The sequence below is a fragment of the Archocentrus centrarchus genome, unplaced genomic scaffold, assembly GCF_007364275.1.
Source record: "Archocentrus centrarchus isolate MPI-CPG fArcCen1 unplaced genomic scaffold, fArcCen1 scaffold_35_ctg1, whole genome shotgun sequence".
Classification (NCBI taxonomy): domain Eukaryota; kingdom Metazoa; phylum Chordata; class Actinopteri; order Cichliformes; family Cichlidae; genus Archocentrus; species Archocentrus centrarchus.
In genome coordinates, this window is record NW_022060262.1 from 308,805 (window position 1) to 331,853 (window position 23,049).

General features: G+C 41.3%; 2 protein-coding genes across 3 annotated transcripts; one reads left to right on the forward strand and one right to left on the reverse strand.

Moving 5' to 3' along the window:
• Positions 1 to 10,875: 10,875 nt before the first annotated feature.
• On the reverse strand, positions 10,876 to 15,387 carry LOC115776609 (uncharacterized). 2 transcript variants are annotated; one of them, XM_030724335.1, is made up of 9 exons: positions 14,627 to 14,765; positions 14,463 to 14,538; positions 14,080 to 14,198; positions 13,571 to 13,990; positions 13,262 to 13,472; positions 12,769 to 12,980; positions 12,543 to 12,690; positions 12,223 to 12,332; positions 10,876 to 11,568 (listed from the first exon to the last, which is right to left on the reverse strand). In XM_030724335.1, the coding sequence occupies exons 2-9, from the start codon at positions 14,500 to 14,502 to the stop codon at positions 11,257 to 11,259; spliced, it is 1,572 nt and encodes a 523-aa protein (XP_030580195.1). In that variant the 5' UTR covers positions 14,503 to 14,538; positions 14,627 to 14,765; the 3' UTR covers positions 10,876 to 11,256. The 2 variants fall into 2 exon arrangements, with proteins under 2 accessions (XP_030580195.1, XP_030580194.1); XM_030724334.1 differs by lacking the exon at positions 14,627 to 14,765 and adding an exon at positions 15,145 to 15,387 and having other exon boundaries at positions 10,877 to 11,568.
• A 126-nt stretch (positions 15,388 to 15,513) lies between these two features.
• Positions 15,514 to 22,414, forward strand: LOC115776614 (uncharacterized). Its single transcript, XM_030724339.1, has 4 exons — positions 15,514 to 16,099; positions 16,195 to 16,281; positions 16,933 to 17,926; positions 22,173 to 22,414. Exons 1-4 carry the CDS (start codon positions 15,689 to 15,691, stop codon positions 22,412 to 22,414), a joined length of 1,734 nt encoding a protein of 577 aa, XP_030580199.1. The 5' UTR covers positions 15,514 to 15,688.
• Positions 22,415 to 23,049: the final 635 nt, after the last annotated feature.

The window sequence follows — 23,049 nt, forward strand, 5'->3', positions numbered from 1 at the left end:
TGTATGTACAATGTATATGGAAATTTAAACAATTTTATGTACAATTGAATACTGATAAGTGAATGACACTGATGAACCACAATGTCACCTATTAAGGGAGGAGTTATAGAGTCTGATGGCCACAGGTAGAAATGACCTCCTGTGGCGCTCTGTGGTGCATTTTGGTGGGATGAGTCTTGCACTGAATGTGCTCCTGTGTCCCATCACTGTGTTGTAGAGTGGGTGGGAGCCATTGTTCATAATGGCCTGCAGCTTAGACAGCATCCTCCTCTCCGACACTGCCATAAGCGAATCCAGCTCCACTCCCACCACATCACTGGCTTTGTGGATCAGTTTATTGAGTCTGTTGGCGTCTGCCGCCCTCAGTCTGCTGCCCCAGCATGCAACAGCATAGAGGATGGCACTCGCCACCACAGACTCATAGAAGATCCTGAGCATAGTCCGGCAGATGTTGAAGGACCTCAGGCGTCTCAGAAAATAGAGGCGACTTTGGCCCTTCCTGTATAGGGCATCAGTGTTCTTAGCCCAGTCCAGTTTGTTGTCAATGTGTACTCCCAGATATTTGTAGTCCTCAACGGTGTCCACACTGACCCCTCCGATGGACATAGGGGCCACCGGTGCCTTGTCTTTCCTCAAGTCCACCACCAGTTCCTTTGTCTTTGTCACGTTGAGCTCTAGATGGTTCCGCTTGCACCATGTGACAAAGTCCTTCACTGTCCTCCTGTACTCATCCTCATCACCCCTGCTGATACATCCAACTATTGCAGAGTCATCAGAAAACTTTTGAAGATGGCAGGTCTCTGAGCAGTAGCTGAAGTCTGTGGTGTAGAGGGTGAAGAGGAAGGGAGAGAGGACAGTCCCTTGTGGGGCTCCAGTGTTGCTAACTACTCTGTCAGACACACAGTGCTGCAGCCGTACATACTGTGGTCTGCCAGTCAGGTAGGCAACAATCCAGGACACAAGGGGGACATCTACCTGCATCGCTGTCAACTTATCACCCAGAAGAGCAGGCTGAATGGTGTTGAATGCACTTGAGAAGTCAAAGAACATGACCCTCACAGTGCTGGCCGGCTTATCCAGGTGAGCGTAGACTCGGTTTAGCAGGTAGATAATGGCATCCTCAACTCCCAGGCGGGGCTGGTAGGCGAACTGGAGGGGGTCCAGAAATGACTGGACCATGGGCCGGAGCTGATCCAGGACGAGCCTCTCCATGGTCTTCATTATGTGGGAAGTCAGTGCCACTGGCCTGTAATCCTTGACGTCACTGGGTCGCGTCATCTTCGGGACCGGAACGATGCAAGATGTCTTCCACATCACAGGGACCCTCTGAAGATCCAGGCTCATATTGAAGACATGGTGCAGTACTCCACAAAGCTGGGTGGCACAGGCTTTAAGCACCCTGGGGGAGACCCCGTCAGGGCCTGCAGCCTTGTTTTTGTGGAGTCTCTTAAGTTGTCTTCTCACCTGGTCAGCAGTGAGACTAACTGTAGAGGTGGCGGGTGGGGGAGGGGTGGAGACGTCAAGAGGGCCATCACAGGAAGGAAGCAGGCTATTGTGAAGTGTGGGGGTGGGTGGGGGTGGAGTGGACTTCTGGAGACCGGCAGCAGAGCTGTCTGGACGAGGGAGGACAGAGCCTGCAGTGTCAAACCTGTTAAAGAACAGATTTAGCTCATTGGCCCTGTCCACACTGCCCTCCATTCCCCTATTGTTGCTGGTCCTGAAGCCAGTGATGGTTCTTATTCCACTCCATACCTCCCTCATGTTGTTCTGCTGGAGTTTCAGCTCCAGCTTCCTCCTATAATTGTTTTTAGCCTCCCTAATTGTTGTTTTGAGTTCCCTCTGGATCGTTCTCACCTCCTCCCTGTTGCCAGCCCTGAAGGCCTTCTTCTTATTGTTGAGAAGTGCTTTAATGTCCTTTGTTACCCACGGCTTGTTGTTTGGGTAGCATTTTACAATCCTGGTAGGAACAATGGTGTCCACACAGAAGTTAATGTAGTCTGTGATGCATTCTGTGAGCCTGTCGATGTCCTGTCCATGAGGCTCACAGAGTGCCGGCCAGTCTGTCACCTCAAAGCAGTCCTGCAGTGCTTCATAAGTGTTGTCAGACCATCCCTTAATTGACCGTGTGGTCACAGGCTGACTTTTCACCAGTGGCACATAGCGGGAGCTGAGCTTCACCAAGTTGTGGTCTGACCTCCCTAGAGGGGGGAGGGGGGAGCAGCTGTATGCATCCTTAACATTAGCATACAGCAGGTCCAGTGTTCTCTCCTCTCTGGTGGGACAGTTCACATACTGGGTGAAGTTTGAGAGTGTCTTTTCCATGGTGACATGATTGAAGTCACCTGAAATTGCAATAAGGGCAGTTGGGTGTTGAGTTTGTAAACACGCTAATGTTGAGTGAATGACGTCACACGCCGACGTCGGGTTGGCAGAGGGGGGGACGTAAACAGCCACAATAATAACATGGGAGAACTCCCTTGGTAAATAATATGGCCTCAGTCCCACAGCCAACAGCTCGATATCCGGGCAACCCACACGTTCCTTGATGGTAATGTGGCCAGGGTTACACCAGCGGTTATTAACTAGAACAGCAACCCCTCCTCCTCTGCGCTTACCGCTCTCAGTGTAGCTCCGGTCAGCTCGAATAGTTTGAAAACCATCAATGGAAACGTTGTCATCTGGAATATCCTGGTGTAGCCATGTCTCTGAAAAGCACATTAGGCTGCATTCCTGATACACTCTCTGACTCCTGACTAACGCTGTAAGCTCGTCCATCTTGTTCATCTTATAATAGGATTGTCTTGCATCAGTCTCTGAATTTCCCTTGGCATTCCCTCCAGTACCACCTTCCTGAACCACTCCTTATTCACTCCTTCTTTATCCGGATGAGCACCTGTCTCTTGGAGCCAGGTGTCTTTGGCCTTATCTAAATAAAGTCTAGGGGCCTCAGATGTGTCCCTCGTGAATTTAGGAATGATTGAAGCTACATTCCTAGGGAAAACTTCCCTCACTCATTTTCCACCCCTCTTTTTGTCCTTTGTGGTCTCTTTCTGTTTTTTCATTACCGTTACCAAGTCTTCAATTTGCTCATTAACCATTTTCCACTCCTTCTACATGTTATCCTGCCTTCCTTCCCTGTCCTTAATTTATTCTCAATTACTCTGATATAAGTTTTATTTATTATTATTTTATTTATTTATTTATCTATTTCTTATTTATTTATTATTATTGTCGGATATTTTTATCATCTGATATTGGTATTTTACTGTATCATTTATTAGTACCTATATTAATCTGAATTAATGGTCACATTATATATTATTTGTCACATATATTGTCACTCACACACTAGAGCACTGCATGCTTTAGGTGAGTGGAAAGGATGGAGGCCTGCTCTGCCCAAGGCCTGGTTTTTTCCACTGGGAGTGCTGCACCCGGCCCTTTTTAGAAATTCACCTTTGTACACAGTGCACTTTTGACCCAGCATCGTCAGAGGGGAGGGCAAGTAGCGGGGAGTGTGTCCCGGAAGGGAGGGGTAGAGGCGCACCTGGGCTTCTGTAAGGGAGTAATGCGTGAATCGAGATAAAGACCGCCCCAAAAGTGTTTCAAGGAATGAGAAAGTATGGATAGAGCATCTTACTATGCCCTCTACTCCTGATAACAGCAAGGGGAGGTGCGAGTTTGGGAGATAAAAGGCAGAGGCAAAGTTGGGAGGGAGCACTCTTCTTTGCTCTTCCTTTTTCCCCTGTTGCTGCGGCTGCAAGGTACTCACTCCTGAGAGGGCTTCTTTGCTTTCTTATACTCTGTTAAATTCTGGACTTCTACTTTTTTGCTCTTCCTCTACCACCTTTGTAACGGCTCCAAAGGCACTCACTCTCGGGAGGGCTTTTTGCTTTCTGGTACTTTATTTAACTTTGTGCTTCAATAAATCCTGGAAACGAAACCTGCTCATCTCCAGTGAGTTTTTGTGAAGTGTGGAGTTTTTTTTCAAGGTGCATTTGCTTCCATTGGTCTCCCCTCCGCCTGGTAAGAGAAACATCTGGAGAGAGCCGAAACCACGACCCGACATTTTGGCACCCCAGATGGGACTCCGAGATAAGAACAGCTGGAGAGGTACCTAGGGTTTGGACGGAGCCTCACGTTGCTACGGAGAACACCAAAAGCGCGCAAAAGTAAGTAAAGCAGTTTTCTGCATCATTGGTGTCGTCCGTGTGACTGAGACTTCCGCCCAGGTTCCTGGTTACACTTTCAAAATAAAACAGCTGTCTTGCTCTGGATAAAGAATTTGTAAAATTTAAGGGTTTTGTGGTCGGCTATTTTGAGCTAAAATGGTCTAATCTGGATAAAAGGAGACTCCTGGATTGAGCGGATGTTGTGTCTGGGGTTTTTATTGCATGGCTGAACTCTGAATGCGTGTTGTGAGTGAAATCGCAGCTGTGAATGGTGTTTGTTTTGTCTGTTCGTCTTGTCGTTATTTGTTCTGTGAGGTATTATATTGAGTAGCGCTGTTGAGAATAAAGTGAAATGGTCTCGCGGAGATTTACCACTGAGAATTATCCGGTCCAACCTTTTATCTTGGGCCGGACGAGCTCAGGCCGCCATCTGCCGCGGGAGATATTGCCCAGGTCGTGTATCCGGAAGTTATCTCTTGGGGGTTGTCTGAGACAATTCGGAAAGCCTTTAGACGACAAGACACTGACAGATTCGGCCTGGAGGAGTCACTGTATGAATAAAGGAAGCTAGCAAAAGTCGCACGGCTGTTACCGCACGATTCTTCGGAATTCGAAAAGTGTTCGGGTTCTGAAGGAAGTGGGCTGCACGGCCGGGGTCGACAACTACCAGGGGCGAATTGAGATAAGCTTTTAGGGGTAGCTCTCTGAAGGGGGAAACCTTTTGAATATAAGACATCGAGATTCGGCTCAAGATTATGACATCAGGCACTGGATAAGTGGTGCCACTTGGTTAAGTTGTATTTAGGTAATATTTTGTACATACTGCCTGGGCTTGTAGTTATTCCCTACTGTATATTCTGCTTTTGAAAAGTATAATTCATTTATCCTTGTTAATTGCTGTAAATTGTGCTTCAAGAATATAACCTGCTGTGGGATGAGGGGAGAGAAGCTGCTGCGGCTGCAAAGGCCTTGGCTGCAGACCTGTGTGTGTGTGTCTACCCGCCTGTATGTGTGTGTGTGTGGGAGAGCCTGGGATGTGTGTGTGTAACCAGGCAGGGAGTTTGGGAGAGAGAGAGAGAGAGAGTGCTGTCGCTGGGCAGTTCTCTCTCTGCTCTAAAAGAAAAAAAGTTGGGCATATGTGAATAAGGAATTTATGAATTGGGGTTAGTAGTAACCTTGTAACCAGTAATAGGTTAAAGACTGGACAATCAGGAGGAGCTCAAATAAAAATAGTCATGTGAACCAAACAAAGCTCCTGCTGGAGCCAGTAAGTCATCCAAACAATGTTAAAATTGATGTTGGTCAATAGAAAAGCTGAAAAGAAGTAGATTAGAATTAGAAGTTTAAAATAGGGCAGCACGGTGGCGCAGTGGTTAGCACTGCTGCCTCACAGTTAGAATACCATCTGGAAGGCCTGGGTTCGATTCCACCTTGGCTCAGGCCTCTCCCTCTCTCTGTGTGGAGTTTGCATGTTCTCCCCGTGCTTGCGTGGGTTTCCTCCGGGTACTCCGGTTTCCTCCCACATTCCAAAGACATGCACTTACTGGGGTTAGGTTAATTGGCTAATCTAAATTGCCCATAGGTGTGAATGAGAGCATGAATGTGAGTGTGAAAGGTTGTTTGTCTCTCTGTGTTGGCCCTGCGACAGGCTGGCGACCTGTACAGGGTGTACCCTGCCTCTCGCCCTATGACAGCTGGGATAGGCTCCAGCCCCCCCGCGACCCTGAACAGGATAAGCGGAAGTGAATGGATGGATGGATGAAGTTTAAAATAGGTGAGCGAGAACAAATGACACAATTGGGAGAAATTGGTAAAAATAAGGGAGGAAATACTTGGGGAAAACTAGAAGATAGTGAAGAAATAAATAAAATCTCTAACAGCTGTAGTAGAATAACAGATAATATGATGTAATGGTAACAATAAAATAACTGGGAAATAATCTGAGTGTAGATTAAATAAACCAAACTAGATGTGTTCATGAACTGGTGGTCAGTGTAGTAGAGGAGTGATTTATAGAGATGGGCCTGCTGCAGGCTGCAAGGCCTCGGCCTGCAGCAGCATACATCTGCTTGTGTGTGTATATTAAAAGCAGAGCTTGTCTGCTTTTCTATGTAATTGTTGAATGAAAATTTGCATAAAATTGTGAGAAATAAGTGTAAACTAGGAAAATTAATCATTGAGGTTTAAAGTTAATATTGAAGAGTGTAAAAAGTTTGAAAGTAGATAATCTGGAGGGGCTAGAAGTGTTAAATTAGAGACCAAAAAGGGAAAACAGGAACAGTTTAAATACATTTGAGTAAAAGAATAACCCATTTAAATGTGATAAACCTCTGATAGAATAATTGGATTGATTAAAACTAATAAGAGAAGTAACATTAACTAGAAAAAGAGTCAAATAAAATCAAAAAAGCCTAAGTGAATGGGTAAGAATGAATCATAAACTTGGAAGAATAAGGGGAAATAAATGTTAAAATATTTGGCAGAAAAGGAGTAAGAGAATTAAATAAAATAGCTATAATAACAACAATAGTATGAATAATAAATAATAACAAGATAGTAATGATAATAATATAGCTTGGACACAAACTGAGCCTAAAATAAATAGATTGAAGTGAAAATATAAATGTAGTAGGTGTGAGTGAGGTAAAGAAGTGGTGAGAATAGATTACAGAGGATGAAATAACAGCTGAGCCTCTGAGGAAATAAAGGAATTTTAGAAACAAAATATAATCTGATTATTAGAAACACTTCTGTGTAACAGGTCTGAGAGACTGCAGGACACTCAGCTGATCAACCTGAAGCTTTGACAACTCACAAGAACCTTAATTTAAAATATAATTCAAGATGAAGTCAAAAGGAGTTCCTAGAAAGAGAAAAATCTGTAAGTTGGTCCTCGGGAAATATTGTTTGGATATTTGTGTGTGTGTTCTCAGTGCAGATGATGTCTTCACCTCAGCGCATTCTTTGAATACCGGAGGGTTTAGAAGAAGGGGGCAAATTGAGTTGCAATGACCTCTCTGCTGTATATCTGCCTGGTTCCAGACATAGTTATAGAGTTAAATCTGTAAGTTTACCAAATTAGTATATAAATAAATACATTTGAAATAAATAGCAAATGAAATGAATAAATTTGATGGTGCTGAGAGATTACTCTTTGAGTAGAACTTACAGCCAGAGAGACAGTTATTGTTTCACAGTGGACACTGTTATTCTCAGAGAGCGAGTGTGGAGAAGGAACCCATGGAGACCCTCTAAAACAGGGGGTGATCCACAGCCCCATGCACACGGTAATAAAACGGTAATATCCACCTCCAACCAGGAGTGTGGTGTATGCACAATGACAATGATGGACTTCCATCTCTGACTTTCACCTGGTATCTTTTAACATGGCATGTTGCTGAGTTGAACATAGATGAGAATGTGTTTACTGATAGAAAGTGGTTTTGGGGTTATGATAGAGGGGAAATAGATTAAAGCAAAATCTATGGTAAACAGAAATTATGTAATGAAGTGGAGGTGAAACAGTCAAAAAAAAAAAAAAAAAAAAAAAAAGGAAAAATTCCTGAAGTTTCTTCCTCTGCCCCATTGTGGCAGAAAATGCCTCCACTTTATTCTTTAGGTGCTTGAAGGTAATTTTTGAGAAGCATGTCCTCTGAGCAAACTGCAGTGAGTGACGTCACACAAGAAGTGGACCTTTAAACAAAAACCATGAAGACAAAGAGCAGAGTACATGAGCAGAATGCAATCTGTTCTCTTCTACTAACATTGTGTCCAGAGATGATTTACAGATGATGCTGCAGGTCTCCACAGCAACCTTCCTAAACAACAACAACAACAGCTGGACAAGGAAGAGGATGACCTTTCTGCAAAGGAGGCAGGAGCAAGAGGGAGACGGCTGCAGAGGTTGGAAGATAATACACCAGACGGACAGTCAGCAAAGTGACGTCCAGACACACAAGAACTCTTACCTCCTGAGTGGGAGGAGGGGGAGCGCAATGTGTCTGTGTGCTCCACCGTGAAGGGGGTGAGGTGTGTCTACCCATGAGCCATGGATGTTTATGGACATGGTGAGAATGGCTGATGGACTGTTTTCAACATCACAAAAACCAAGTAAGTCATCATTTCCTTTGGAGAAAATGCTGCAGGAGCTACTCTGCACTTTGAGACATTTAAGCTCTTGGGAGACATCCCAGTGAGCTGAGCAGAGTATTCCAGACTAACCTGCCTGATGATGTGAAACTGGAGATGCAACACACTGTATAGTGGAGTTTTTCAGGCTGCAGTATCCTGATGGCAGAGCTCTTCTAAGATAGGAGAAATCCTGACAGAGGAGGAGAGTCCAGCAAAAGTGCTGCATACATTCCAACGGAGGAGAGAGACTGAGAGAGCTGACCAATCAGAGGAAGGAGAAGGCTAAACACCTCTGATAACTGCACACTGAGGCTCAGGCTGCAGTGCTGACTGCTAACACTGCTCAGAGTCTTGCAGCTTCTTCTCGCTCACCCAGCCTGCTCCTCCTGCTGTCAGCACTACACAGGTAACGGGTGGATTCCCTGCACCAACTGTTCCTAACACTCTAACTGAATCTGCTGTGCCTGTTGTACACATGCATGTTAATCAAGGTGACAATCTGGACCTGTACACCTGAGTGGGAGAAACTAGAAGCAGATGAGAGGCAGAGTGACCTGGCGTGGAGGAAGGAGAGAACTGTCACAGCCAGGACCGCTGCTTGGACTCACTCAGCCTACTCAACAGAGGAACAACCTGCTTAAAGGTAACTTCACAGGTCACCTCCAGAGAGACTGCCACATGACCTCTTGGGCGAGACCAACAGCCTGTTGGCCATAAGGAGGTCCAGAAAGGCCCGAAGAGGAAAAGGAGCAACCTGACGTATCCTTTAATTTGTCAAGTGAGCTGACATTTCAATAAGTCTCATGAGAAAAGACATTCTGTGTTCTTTAGAAGCAAAATCATGTGCAACAGTGATGAACTGTATGCAAACTGTCAACTGAGGAAGCACACAGAATGATGATGTGCCAACAGACACAGAGACTGTGTCTGGGTTCAACCTGAGGTGTTTTGGTTGCAGCCAGTGACTGAAGACTCCATGTTAAATGAACGATGGATGAAATGTGGGAGCTCTGGGTACGAACGCAAAGGAAGAGACTGAGGAGCTGAGGAGCCTGGATTGCTCTACATTTACTGTTGGATGAGAAACTGGAGTCCAAAGACTATGAACTGTGTTTTGATGAACTGATCAATAAAAGAACACTTTTCTTTTTACTAGTGACTACATCTACATCTACTTTGCTCCACAGGGTGTGGCTGCTGCACCTGATGGACTGAAAAACTGGTAACAAGTGTCAAATGCTGGGCCGCGTCTCTTTGCTGATTGCTCGTGGACATACTCTCATGTACTGCACAGATGTTTAAAAAGACAAAGCTTATTTTAGAGGGAATCTAACTACACACTAAATGCATGCACATTTCTAAAGACAAACAGTGTTAGTGAATAATGTGGGTTGCAGTGGGTAGGTGCTCACCTCGCAACCGGAGGGTTGCTGGGTTGAGTCCCTGTCTGTCATTGTATCATGGACAAAACACTTACCCCACATTGCTTAAGTGTGAATGTGATTGTGTGGTTGGTGTTTGGTGGCGGTGGGCGCGAACTGGCAGCCATGTTTCTGTCAGACTGACCCAGGGCAGGACTGCATTAGTAGCTTACCACCACCAAGTGTGATTGAAGTGTGAATGAATAGTTTATTAGATAAACATGTGTAGATCAAATTCAATTATCATTTGAACATAGGTGGTTAATGAAACAGGTTTCATCTCAACTGAGCGAAACAACTCCGTATACTTGGCTGACTACGAGAGAGCCCTGCACAAAAATTCCAATGTGTCGAGACTTTGGTCCATGCACAGATGGCAAATATAATCCTTGAATCCTTGAAATGAGGGAAGGCTCAAATTTGCCCAGCCTGATACAGTTGAGCTGAAACCTGGGGTCAAATTACCTTATTAAATTAGACAATGTTCATTTAAGTCACATGCCATTGAAGCTATCAGGCTTAATATTGATGAGCTATTGAAGGCTGGAGTGCTATTTAAAGCTCATACATTAAAACCAAATTCAGACAGTTACATACTGATGCAATTACAGATTCTGATACACCTGTGGTTCCTGATCCATATCTTTGCTTTCTAACAGTGCACCAGATATTAAGTGGTATTTATGTTTAGTACTTAGTACATTCTATGATAACTGTGATAATTGTGATTAACAGCCCTAACATCTTCAACAAAATTTTACACTGCAAAAACTACCTGTCTAAATATAAGGAAAAAACTACTTAATTTGGAAAGATTCAGACTATAATCAAGTGAAATATTCTGCCAGTGGATTGAGATAATTACACTTGATAAGATTTCTTGAAATAAGACAAAATATCTAGTCTTTAGACAAGTGAGAAATAACTTAAAACAAGTTGTTTAACACTCATTTCAAGTGCTTTATCAAGTCAAATAAACTCAAAACTAGCCTGCCAATGCTTCTTTCAGTGTTTTTTTCTTTCTCACTTTGAGAGAAAAACTCTTAAAACAAGAGGAACTAACAGCTGTTCTTCTGAATTCAAGAATTGCTAATTCTACATATTCTGTCTTAAAATAAGAAAGCATTTACACTAAATGAATCCAAAAACACAGTACAATATACAACAGCCTTTATTTAAATTGCTTCTCCAAATAGCAACAATAGTATACAGCATTGCACACATGAATGTGCAAAACAAACCCACACAGAAATGGTAATGTTGAGGTTGTAATGCAAGTAATGCTATACATTATACATGGTGTCATTGAACTAATAGTAACTTTCAATTACAACTAAAAACTGGTAAAGTTAATTAACTCTAATCAACATTTAAAGCTACTGAAACTCACATTATAAAGCAGAACATTTGAAGAACAGAAGATGTGTTTGTATTAGATAAACAAAAATGAAGAATTTAAATGTCTTTTTACAGCTCTTATGTTAGGTTAAAACTTTCCAACACAGACATGAAAGTCGTGTACCTGTACAACTCTACTCCTGAATAAAAGCCTTCCACTCTGCCATGGCTTTTTTGTATGAGCCTGTGGTGTCTCGCTCATGGATACTGTCCTTTAACACTTCAGTCTGAATGACAGACAGAAGGGTTGCCACACACTTTGGATATGTGAGATGCAAGGTGTAGTAGTATGCCATCAGATACAGCAAACCTTGACGGAGGTCTTCTTCAGCAAATGTGGTGATGGGTGTGGTTCCAATTGCCATAATACAGTGGGACCCATCAAAGAGCAAAACAGGGCTGAAGAGAGATCTCCTCTGAAGGTAGATGGCTGGATCTTCTGTTGGCTAAAGAAAAAAGGACAAAACAGAGAAGAGAGACATTAAAAAACTAGCTGAGCAGTCAAACTACTGAGACACTATTATGTATATATGTATATATATATATATGAATGATCACAATCATAGAATACAGGTGGTACAGCTCATCTTCATATCATTTTGTTTCTTTAGTTTGAAAAATGCCCTACAGAAAATGTCAAATATGCCTGCCAATGAAATAATTATGACAAGATTAACTTGTGTCTTAGTCACTGTTAGTAGTCATTCTCCACATACTTTGGGAAATGACAGAGATACTGCACCTGTAATGTTTTAAATCTGTTATTACTTCCAGTTTGTTTTGTGAATTTTTATGATTTTAATGAATTTTAGTTTAATTAGTTATTTTTAATCAATTTATTAGTGTTTCCTGTAGACATTGGTCTGTATTTGTATTTTGGCAGGCCACGCTGTCCTCTGACCAACATAGTGCTGCAGAAATTTCAGTATCAATTTTCAAATGTAAATTCTATTATTTTTAGGAGCAGAGATGCTTAAAAAGGACCAAATAAATTGCCAAAATGTACAGTGAAAGCCCTTGCAGACATACATTGCCTACTTTCCTTCGGGATCAATAAAGTATCTATATATTAACTGATAACAATATGAACAAACTCTGACCTGAAGGACATGAAGCAATGCCTCACTGGCATGTCCCAGCTTCTTGGGTGGCGCAGTTGGTGAGGGGAAGAGTGTGGGGAGTGCCCTAAACAGGGCGATGTTGCATTCCACTGGAACAAAATAAATCAATGTTTAGTTCAATCCTAAATGATCTAAATTTGATTGGCAACTTAATCTTGATACCACAGAAAATTAGGTGTCACCATGAACAGTACTGTTGTTCCAGTTTTATTTAATCAGCACTATCATACACAATCCTATACATATTTATGTCTCTGAAAACAGCTACATGATGTATTAAAGATAGCACAATGACTAACCTCTATTTTGGTTCATCGGTGGCTTTAACACCTTCTTCCAAAGACCATAAAACTGAACCATGGAGCAGAAGTCCTCCCATCTTGCCTTTACTTCAGTTATGAATTTGTTGTTGTTCTTATCCAGGATCCGCCGTAGCTCATCCATCACCTATAGTGCAAGTAAATGTTAAAACCTGCACCAGTGCTTGCTTTATAAGAAAGCCACGATGAAAAGTAAGTCACTTACATTGTGAAGCTCCTTGAAACATGGATATGCCTCTAGAATCTTTGTTGGCCTATCTTCTTCTTTCAGAACATCGCTGTCAATGAAGGCTCTTCTTGATTGAAACTCAAGGTCAAGAATTTGGCAAACAGCATCTCGGTTGGGTTTTGGCTTCTTATACAGGTCCTGCAGAGTCTTGTAATGCCTGGCCTGTGTTGCTAGACTATCCATGTTGACTAAAGGGGAAAATACAGAATCCGTAACTGGATCCAACATATCAATCTAAATGATACTATGTGTTTTAGCCAGCAAGCCTAACATTGTGTGTTATATATTTATGATGGTTATTCTACAGAAAGTCAAATACATGAATATTGAAAAATCACATCCTGTCACAACAGATCAAAACCTAATCAAGTTTAAATTTAAAGTGTAATATATCAAGACATCCCAATCTATCAAAGTCATCCAGCCTTCACGTCCATCATTATTGCCATAATTAGAATTTGTCAATTACCTGAACTGTCGCCATCAGAACTGCTCACTGGTGGCAAAAGAATCGTTGATCCGCCACTTGAATCTGCATCATCATCTTCTCCCTGGTCACTTGGTGAGAACTCAATGTGGCGCCTTTTTTTTGAACGGCCCCTCTCTGGTGTGGGACCCTGCCTCTTTCGAGGGGACTTAATATTCAGGATCCTCTTCTGAAGATAACTGTACATGCTCGTCTATGGTGAATAAGATGTTGAAAGAAAAAAAGAAACGTAATATCACGTATATAATTTCAGAAGTCTGAAATAAATGTGAAAAAAATGTAATCACATACATATTTGGCAGGTAAGTCGTTATCCTGTAGCATGGGATAATACTCCACTAGTTTCTTAGCCATGGCAGTAACATCGTACTTGGACGGGTATCGTAACTCCTCTCCTTGTCGACTTGCTCTCAAGATTGAAATCATGCTGGTGACAGTGTTTCTCACCAGCCTGCATCTCAGCTCTTTGGACATGGCAGCTTCTCCCTCTCTACCAGTGCAGGCCATCTCAAAATAGTGTTTCCGAGCTAGTTCCAGCTCACCATCTGTATAGATCACATATTCAGGAGGACTGGGAAGCTGTAGAGTCTTCTCTGGGGTTTTCTTTACCAAAGGAGTGGATGTCTGGGGAGATGGAGGTGTTCCTTTAGGTGAAGACCTAGTTCCTGCTTCACCAGGGCCAGCTTTGTCTGGTAAGGTGGAATAGTCCTCCTAAGAAAATAATTCAAAACATAAATATTGTAGGTGTCACAAACAAAACTGCACTACACGTTTTTAGATCAAAGGCAGCAAAAACTTGCCTCTTTGTGAAGATGAGCCCACAACTGTTTCCTCCTGAGAAAGTTTTCTGGACCAGGAAAAAGATCTCTTAAATCATCACGACTGAGGGTGTGGATTAAAACCTCATCTATGTTGGCAGCTGTAAAGAGAGGTCAAATAGTAATAAACCTTTTAGAGTTGAAAAACTTGGACCTTATAAATTTAATGGTATTCAACTTGACAGGGCAAATAAAATCCAAATTGTCCTCTTACTGTTTTATCTCCCAGCTACAAATAAATATAAATAGAATAAAATTTTGACATTTGGGTGTTTTGAGATTACATAAATAGTTAAAATTCAAATTTGAAACCAATGTCAGCATGGACAACTTTATTTTATTAAAGACACTTAAACTTGACATACCATTTAGAACTGATACTGTAACATCATCTAGTCCATCCATGATTTCCGTGTGTCTTCCTTTTAATTGCGCCTTTATCTGAGGGCATGAAAAAAAACACGACATTAAGCCAAGGCTCAAAAAATCATGCTCAGAAGTATGTCAGACCATTCAAACAGTACAACACCTTATGGACTTTTCAAATACAACACATGTATTTTCCTTCTGTATACAGTGGACCCAGAGTGATTGACAGGAGCCTCAACTAGTGCAGAAACTAAACTCTCAGCATTTTCCTCCACAGCCTGCATAGGTCCCTCAGCTAAGACATGCACACCTGCCTCTGATCTGCATCTGCTGTTCCTACATTCATTAGTACCAAGTCTGTCTGCATGTCCTGCTAATTACATCAAACATGTACATATTTTATGTGGAAAATTATATTCAAACTTTTAACACCATTGGTTAGTCATGGTAAACAAAAAAAAAAATCGCATTGTAACGTAAATTGCAGGACCAAACCTGTTAGCTAATATTAGCTAAGCAAGCTTAGCTAGCTGGCTTTTAGGCTACAGTGGCAAAAAACTTGTGGACGTATTATGAGAACTGATAGTCCATCCATGGGTAAACTGATTGCTGGACCAGGCTGCTGTTTTCCCAGTAGTACAAAATTTTTAAATCAAATGCTGTAAAAGTTCTCCTTACCTCAGCAGAATCCAGTCCAAGCCTGCTTCTTCGCTCCCCTTCAAACGGTTACAGGACAGACGTGACCACATGAGGGCAGTCAGGGGGGAGTAGGTGCAGACCATAATAATGTTTCTAAAACTTGTAAAGTAATAACAGTCATAATAGGGGGATATTATAACTATAAATTACATTTTAATTATTACTCCTGTTGTGGTCCCTTACTGAATCACAATAACTAGAGTTTAAACTAGATTTAATGAGAGTTTTGATGTAACCGACCCCCCTCCATATTTGGTAATGACCTGCAGCGCCTGTATGAGCCCGCCAACAACAGCTCAAAAGTGATGTGAAGAAGTAAGGTATTTGTTTCTGCTCTTGCTTCTTAGACTGAACGTTTTGTCTACTTTCTTCTGCTACATTTACATTTCTAATAGAGGTTTACGAACGTGTGTTGTAGTGCTAGCATGACTTGATTTTGCCGTGAGTGAAGATTTTCATTAGGCTAAGAATAGACTGTCTGCATTCAGCTAGCTGCCCTGTTTTTTCTTTTTGGCGGTTTAACATGGCCTGTTGGAGGTGTATGATTTGCTTTGTTTTTGTTGCCTTAACATTGAAGTCTCTCTTAAGCCATATTAACAAAACACATAGCCGCAGTCCAAACTTCCGAGTCATATGCGGAATAGATGGTTGTACAGAGGAATACAGAGTCTTTAACTCTTTTTACTACCATATCAGACGCACTCATGCTCTGTATCTTGCGACTGGGAACCCTCCTACCCAGTGGATGACAGCAGCATCATCTGACTTATCACATGCTGCAGGTGAACATTTTGACATACCAGTTTTTTCTGACTGTGCCACTAAAACACAAGGAATGCAAAGGACCGACAGTGAGGTCAACATACCTGTCATTCCAAATGAAATGTCAAGTCCGGAGCTTGAGGATTTCCAGACTCCAAATACTGATAATCAGGTAAGATGCAATGTTTGCTAATGAAAATGTTTAACAGTTAACATTCAGGTGTTTATATTATTTTTTTAATGTATATTAACACAACATATCTACAGGAAGGAGCTGCTACAGCAAGTGAAAATCTCGTCAGATGTGCAGCTGCATTTACCATCAGTGTCCGGGAAAGATGTCACCTATCCCAGGTATTGCACAAACCTAAGTGTTAGGGAAATAAAATATATATTGAATATATGTATGTGTGTCTGCATTTAAGTATGCGTTTTACCACAGTCATAATTTGCTTATAAAGACTTGAAAATTGGTCCTTGATAGAGTTTGAAAAGTGCTTGAATAAGACTGGGAAAAGGTCTTGAAAGCATGTAAACTTACAATTCTAATTCTATGGACCATTTTATAATTCCACTGTCAGAGCTACAACAGTGTCATATTTTGTGACAAGGATACACACAAACTTTTTGGCTCTGGGGCCACATTGACTTTTTGAAATTTGACAGACGGGCCGGGCCAGCACCAGATGGATACATATTTAACATAAACATATAAAAAAGCATTACAGTGTTAATACTTAGATTTGCATTTAGTGGGAACAGTGTTGTTTTTAAGTAATGAGAACACGCACGTGTGAAAAGAGGTCAAAAGGGTGCAGGAACAAGAGCAAAAAGAAAGTCTGCACACCAGAGAAGTGTAATTCTGACTTTTGAATTCTGAGCAAGAACTGGACAGAGATCATTTTGGTATGAAATCCTATTCAGAATGTTCTTAAGAAGTGTAATGCTAGTCTCATATTGAACAAACTGTATATAGCTCATATTTCTTTGTTGTTTTTGTTTCAGAGGGGTGTCAACAGTATTGTCTCTGGAGTCCAGCAGTATCAAACTGCTCTTCTCAGTACCATGAAGGACACCATGAAGTCGCTCTTTCAAAGACATTCAGACAATATGGAGCAGCTACAAGAGGCAGTATTGGCAGAACTGGAAAATTTTCAAGATCCTTTCTCCATGATGGCTTCCACATACATTCAGGACAGCACAATCCAGAGGCTTTTTAACCCAGTCATACCAGAGGAGGTAGTTATGTCTCAAAAGGTTTGCAGAGTTAACAAAGGACAGTCAAGAGTAATTGCCATCAAAAACAGAAGTTTTTACTATATACCCCTTATTAGGAGCCTTGAACAGTTGTTGTCCAATTCCAGGATTTTTGCCATGATCAACACCGCACCTCAGAGTTGCCACAAAGATGGGTTTTTGTATGACATTATTGATGGGAGCATTTATAAATCCCATCCACTGTTTTCAAAAGAACCTTCTGCTTTACAGATAATTTTGTATGCTGATGAAATAGAGATATGCAATCCTCTTGGGTCACATGCTTCAGTAAATAAATTATTCATGTTTTATTATACTTTAGGAAACATAGACCCCAAGTTTAGGTCAAAGCTTGCTGCAATCAGACTCCTTGCTATAGCAAAAGCTGATGATATTGACAAATGTGGTGTTGATTTTGTATTACAAAGGATTAATGAAGACTTAAAGTTGCTCTATAATGGTGTCAAAATCCAAACACAGCGTGGTAGCATGGATTTATTTGGTGCTGTAGTTTCGGTCTGTGGTGACACACTTGCCCAACATGAGCTTGCTGGTTTCAAGGAAGGAGTTGGTTTTGCATATAGTAAGTGTAGGCATTGTGAATGTACCTTTGATGAAATGCAAATTAATTTTAATGAACTAAGTTTTACTAAAAGGACAATGAAAAAACATATTAAGCAGTGCTGTGAAATAGAAAAGGCTTGCACAGACTTCTTGAAATCATCTCTCAAAACCACCTATGGTATAAACATTAGAAGCAAGCTGATTGATTTCCCAGCCTTTGACCTCATTCAACAAACACCACAGGATATAATGCACATCATTCTTGAGGGTGTTGCACCCATGGAAATTAAGTGTGTGCTAAAACACCTTGTTCTCTCTGGACAGATGGAGTTGGATGTGTTCAATTCTGCCATACAGAGTTTTCCTTTGTCACCAGTAGACATACGTGACAAACCCTGCCCTATCAGTGTCACTACCTTGGCATCTAATGACAATAAACTGAAACAGTCCTCGGGGCAAATGCTGATACTGTTGAAGATCATGCCTTTTCTGCTCAACAGTATAGAGAAAAATGAATATGTTCAGTTTGTTTTGGACTTAATTAAGATTGTTCAGATACTCTTTGCCCCTATTTTATCTGTACAAAGTGTGTTCAGACTGAAGAATATGATTGAACAGCATTTGAAACAGTTTAAGAAACTTTTTCCTGAGAATAATATAATACCTAAGCAACATTACCTGTTGCATCTCCCTGCTCAGATTCTTCATCTGGGGCCTGTGATAAGGCACATGTGTATGAGATTCGAATCAAAGCACTGTTTTTTTAAACAATGGGCATCTAAATTGAACTTCAGAAATGTCTGTAAGTCACTTGTGAACCATAATCAGCTTTCTGAATGCTGTCAAAATGAATTGGGCACTGAGCATCCAATATTTGTACATGAGAAGGAATTGGGTCCTGTCTCTGAAGTGAAAAATCCTGAGTATATTGCAGCAAAGATAAGAGATTTTTTGGGGATAGGTGGCATACAACATGGAGTCAAAGTAAAATGGCTTATTCTCAATGGGAACAAGTACATAAGTGAAAAGTCTCTAATAATCACCAGTGTGAGTGACACAGTTCCTGTTTTTGGACTTATTAAAAACATTTTTGTGGTAGACAGTTCATTATACTGTTTTGAATACCAGCTTTATGAGACTGTGGGCTTTAATACAGATTTTTTAGCAAATAAAATTGTAGTTCCTAATCTCGCCCAAGCAACAGAGTTTATAGATGCTGAAAAGCTAGTTGATCCTACATCATATTATCCAGTCAGTTTCAAATGCAGTATGTATGTTCTGACAAAATATAACCTTGATGATGTCATTGCACTTAAAAGTTGAAATGAAACAGGGGAAGATGTGCTGTGATTTATTGCCTATGTTGTGGCTGTGGATTCGTACTACATAAAATGTTACACTGCAGCTTTGTAAATATTGTAAATAAATGTGTTAATGATGGGCCAACAAAAGCCTAAGCGACTTATTACTGAGAGGCCTTAAAATAAGCTTTCGCATCTAAAAATGGTTGTGAAATATACAATGTGACCTCAAACAGTGTCTCAGTGATATAATTTAGCCTAAAATGCATGTAAAGTAACTAGTTTAAGGATTTAGTAACTAAGTAAGAAATAAAAGTAATATATTCTAAAAACAAGTTTTATAATCTTACACATTCAGCTCCTGCTTAGTATATCACTCTCAAAACAAGATCAAAAATACTTTTTGGCTCAATGTAAGATTATTAGACTTAGATAGACTGTCAGTTTTTGCAGTGTAGTGCAAGATTTGCAGTATCTGAATACTCTCAGTACTGTCTCACAGTGTGCAGCTGATTTGTCGTCCTCTAAAAGAACAAAATGAAAGAATTCTTGCAATTCTGTTAACAAACCATTGAGTATATAGGAAGCCAGTTTAGTGGACAGAAGAAGCTAATTGCTCTCTCAGTTAAAAACTGTGATTAAAACCTGACAACTGCAAACGGTTGGTGAATGTTTGGGAATGGCAGGATTCAGCAGACGGTGGATTTGTGACTATGTGTTTAAAACTGCATCTCTGCTGCTTCAATAAGGCAGCAGGACAAACTAACTCTGATCCTTAGTTGCAGTGGTCGGTGGGAGCTGAAGCAACATCTGATGCACTGAAGCAGGACACGCAATCTGACCTGGCATTGGGTAATCAGATTACTCGAAACCTTTCCATTTATATGTGGCTAATAGCAGGAGCTAGGTAAGAGCTGCCCTTACGCAGAATCCCCCAGTAGATAAGCAACTCCTGCTTTATTACAACATAAAACTGGATAACATGAAAGCTGGCTTCTCACCTTGCTATCAAGGTTTGATGGCAGCAGACTTTGTTTTTCAGAAACTAGGATTTTAACTCCAGGTCATCCTGTAACTCTTTGTACGCCACATCAATTGTGTGTGTTGTTTTTTGCCCAAGGTTTGTTATCACTCAAATAAGACTACGGGGTAGGAGGTAAGGTTATCTGCCCCTGAACTATTAAAGATGTAATAATGGTAACCCTGTTTCCAAAATGAACTCCTCATGATTGTGCCACAGACTGACAAATTCAGGAGCTGAGAAAATTGATGTGCATAATGAATTTATTGCAGCTAATTTAATACTGCTTTTGGATGGTTCTTGCTTTAGGGATGAGTGTGGCTGTAATGTGGGCTACATGGTTGTTTAACTTAATTCTGCAGGTGTAAGTTTTTCTGCTCCAGAAGCTCAGAAGGTTGATCTGCTGAGTTCATCGCTGATCTCAGATCAAAAAGCTTTAACAGCAGCTTGTACACTGGCTACAGGTAAGACTTAATTTGTACATTGATTCAGCCTAGGTTAATGAGGTTTGTCATGCTAATGCTAATATTTAGAGATGGATGGGATTTCAGAGAGTTGAAGGCAATCTTCTAGTATATGGAGAGGCTGTGTTGCAGTTAATTGATGCTTTACAGCTTCCCAGTGTAGTGGGCATTATTTTGAAATCAAATGGCCAGGAGATCTCAAAGGTGTGATCCAGGGAATAGCCTGGTCAGAGCTAACTTTGTCTTTCCAGGAGGAGGAGAACTAAAGGGTGACACTTCACTGGACATAAGTAAACTGGATACAGACGGGGTCAGCATGAAGCTGGAGAACAGACAGTGGAGCCAAAGTAGGAAGTTATGGACAAGCAATCATCAGCCTCAAGGGGGGATAATTATTGGAGGACATTAGAAAGTGAGGCTGATGATTTGCTATGTTATTAGCAATAATAATAGTATTAATACCGCTCCACATAGGTAACATAGGGCAGAAAGTGAGGTCTTTCTTGTCTAAATATGATAATATGCTTGGGTGCATCAAGTTAATTCAAAATTTATGTTATAGCATATTAAAACAATCTCAATTGAACTAAGTGCAGTATAGTTTATATAAAACATGCTCGGTTGATCAGTCTCTAAAAACCAACAATAAATAAATATATACTAAGAATCAATCAAAAGAAAAAAGGAAAAGCTGTGTTAGCACAGTAAAAGCCAGGATACTAAACTCAGTTAAAACTATATGCAAGCAAATATACCATTTTTAAATTTTTAAATGATTGAGAATTTGGGCTGCTCTTATGTGAAAGGGTAAATTACTCCAGAGATCAGATGTCACCACTGTAAAGGCTTTGTTGCCTCTGCTTTTCAGCCTCGATTTAGGAGACTGAGGAGCGCTTGGTTTGTAGACCGCAGGGCTTTGAAAGGAATATAGGGTTTCAAAAGTTCAGTTAAGTAACAAAGTAACACCTGATCACATCCAACATATAAAGAATTATAATAGTTTGAAACAAGAAGTAATAAAAGCATAAATTACTCTCCCAAAGTCATGTTGTGGGAAAAAGGTCTTCATTTTCTCACCAATTGGAAAAGCTCTTCTTAACAACAAAGCTAATCTGTTTATTAAGTTTTAAAACACCATCAAAAATCACCAAGGTTCCACATAACAGGGTGATAATAGGAGGCTAAACGATCAATAGCGCTCTCGTACCCAACCAAGGTGGGGTTGTTCAAATAAAATAATTTCTGTTTTGTTTTTATTCAATTTAAGAAAGTTTATCTCCAGCCATGATTACATGTCCCTAAGACAGTTTACTAGTGTCTGCACAGAAGCATGGCAATCAGATTGTAAAGGTAAGTATATTTGTAGTTCATCTGCCAAACAATGAGAGGCAATGATGTGCTTCTCAAAAGTGGAACCCAAAGGAAGCAACAATATAAAGAAAAGGAAGTGCTTTACTTCAAGAAGATCTAGCATTGCATGTTATGGATATTATTAATCTTATGTCTTATGCTATAAGCAGTAACAACAAAACCAGAATGGAGGATAAAGTTCTGACAGTCCCATTCAGCCTCCCCCAGCCAAGAGGCTGCCGAGCCTGGCCTCGTATTGGAGAAAATCTTGCTGAGATCCGTGACCAGCGAAGGCTCGCCCTGTCGTGGAACGGCTAAAGGAGAGGGGAGACTCAGCAGAGCAGGTATCCAGCATGGACCCAGATCTTCTTAGATCTTCTGGAAGCAGAAGGAACCATCTCGACAAGAACGCGTTGTGGGCTGAGGACGCCACCTGGACTGGGATCGAGTCGTTTGAGGGGCCTTCACGACATGATGACATCACATACGTGGCTCCTGGGAGCTGCTTCCCCAGCCAGTGGGAGTTCTGATGACAACAGATAGCCAGTGCCTCCTAACATTCAAGGCACTGGGGACACACCGGGAACAACGATAGCAAGGGGGGACCTGAGGTCCTCCAGTTCAGGAGTGCTTAATGCATCTTCAAGCAACCTAGTCTATGAAACAAGTCAGCTAAAGGTGAAGCAGCGGAGCTCAACAGTGACACTGATTTTGTCACCAGTAAGTTGGCTACGGCCAAGGTCGCTGATGGAGAGCAAGCCAGTGAGATTCAGAAGCTCGCTGCTGAGAATTGAAATTCAAGATCATCAATGATTTGCTTAGAGCAACGAAGGGGGGACAGATGGAATGGAGGAAGGGGTCCCTTCAAAAGCCTGAAGAAGATGCTGCAACATCAGGAGGACTGAATGGTTGTCTAAAAGATGCTGACAATGTTATGAAATTTGTCTTTCACTGAATATGCCTTAGTCAATGCTGTAGTTGTATTATGCCTTTTCATGTACTATATCACAAGTGCCTTATATTTCGTGCCCATAAATAAAGGTGCCTCTGACCCGTGTGGTGTGCCCTGTAAGTGGGGATGCTCTGTTGGTAGGATCAGTTTGTTTGTTATTCCAGCATCCGGAGTTGAGAAGCACACCATGTGAGTGAGAAGATTTAGGTTTGA

Coding starts and splice junctions, on each gene's coding strand:
- LOC115776609 (XM_030724335.1), bottom strand. CDS start 14,502: ATGGATGGACTAGATGATGTTACAGTATCAGTTCTAAATG. Junction 13,991..14,079: donor GGGCTCATCTTCACAAAGAG/GCAAGTTTTTGC, acceptor TTATTTTCTTAG/GAGGACTATTCCACCTTACC. Junction 12,333..12,542: donor ACCGATGAACCAAAATAGAG/GTTAGTCATTGT, acceptor ATTTTGTTCCAG/TGGAATGCAACATCGCCCTG.
- LOC115776614 (XM_030724339.1), top strand. CDS start 15,689: ATGGCCTGTTGGAGGTGTATGATTTGCTTTGTTTTTGTTGCCTTAACA. Junction 16,100..16,194: donor CTCCAAATACTGATAATCAG/GTAAGATGCAAT, acceptor ACATATCTACAG/GAAGGAGCTGCTACAGCAAG. Junction 16,282..16,932: donor AAAGATGTCACCTATCCCAG/GTATTGCACAAA, acceptor TTTTTGTTTCAG/AGGGGTGTCAACAGTATTGT.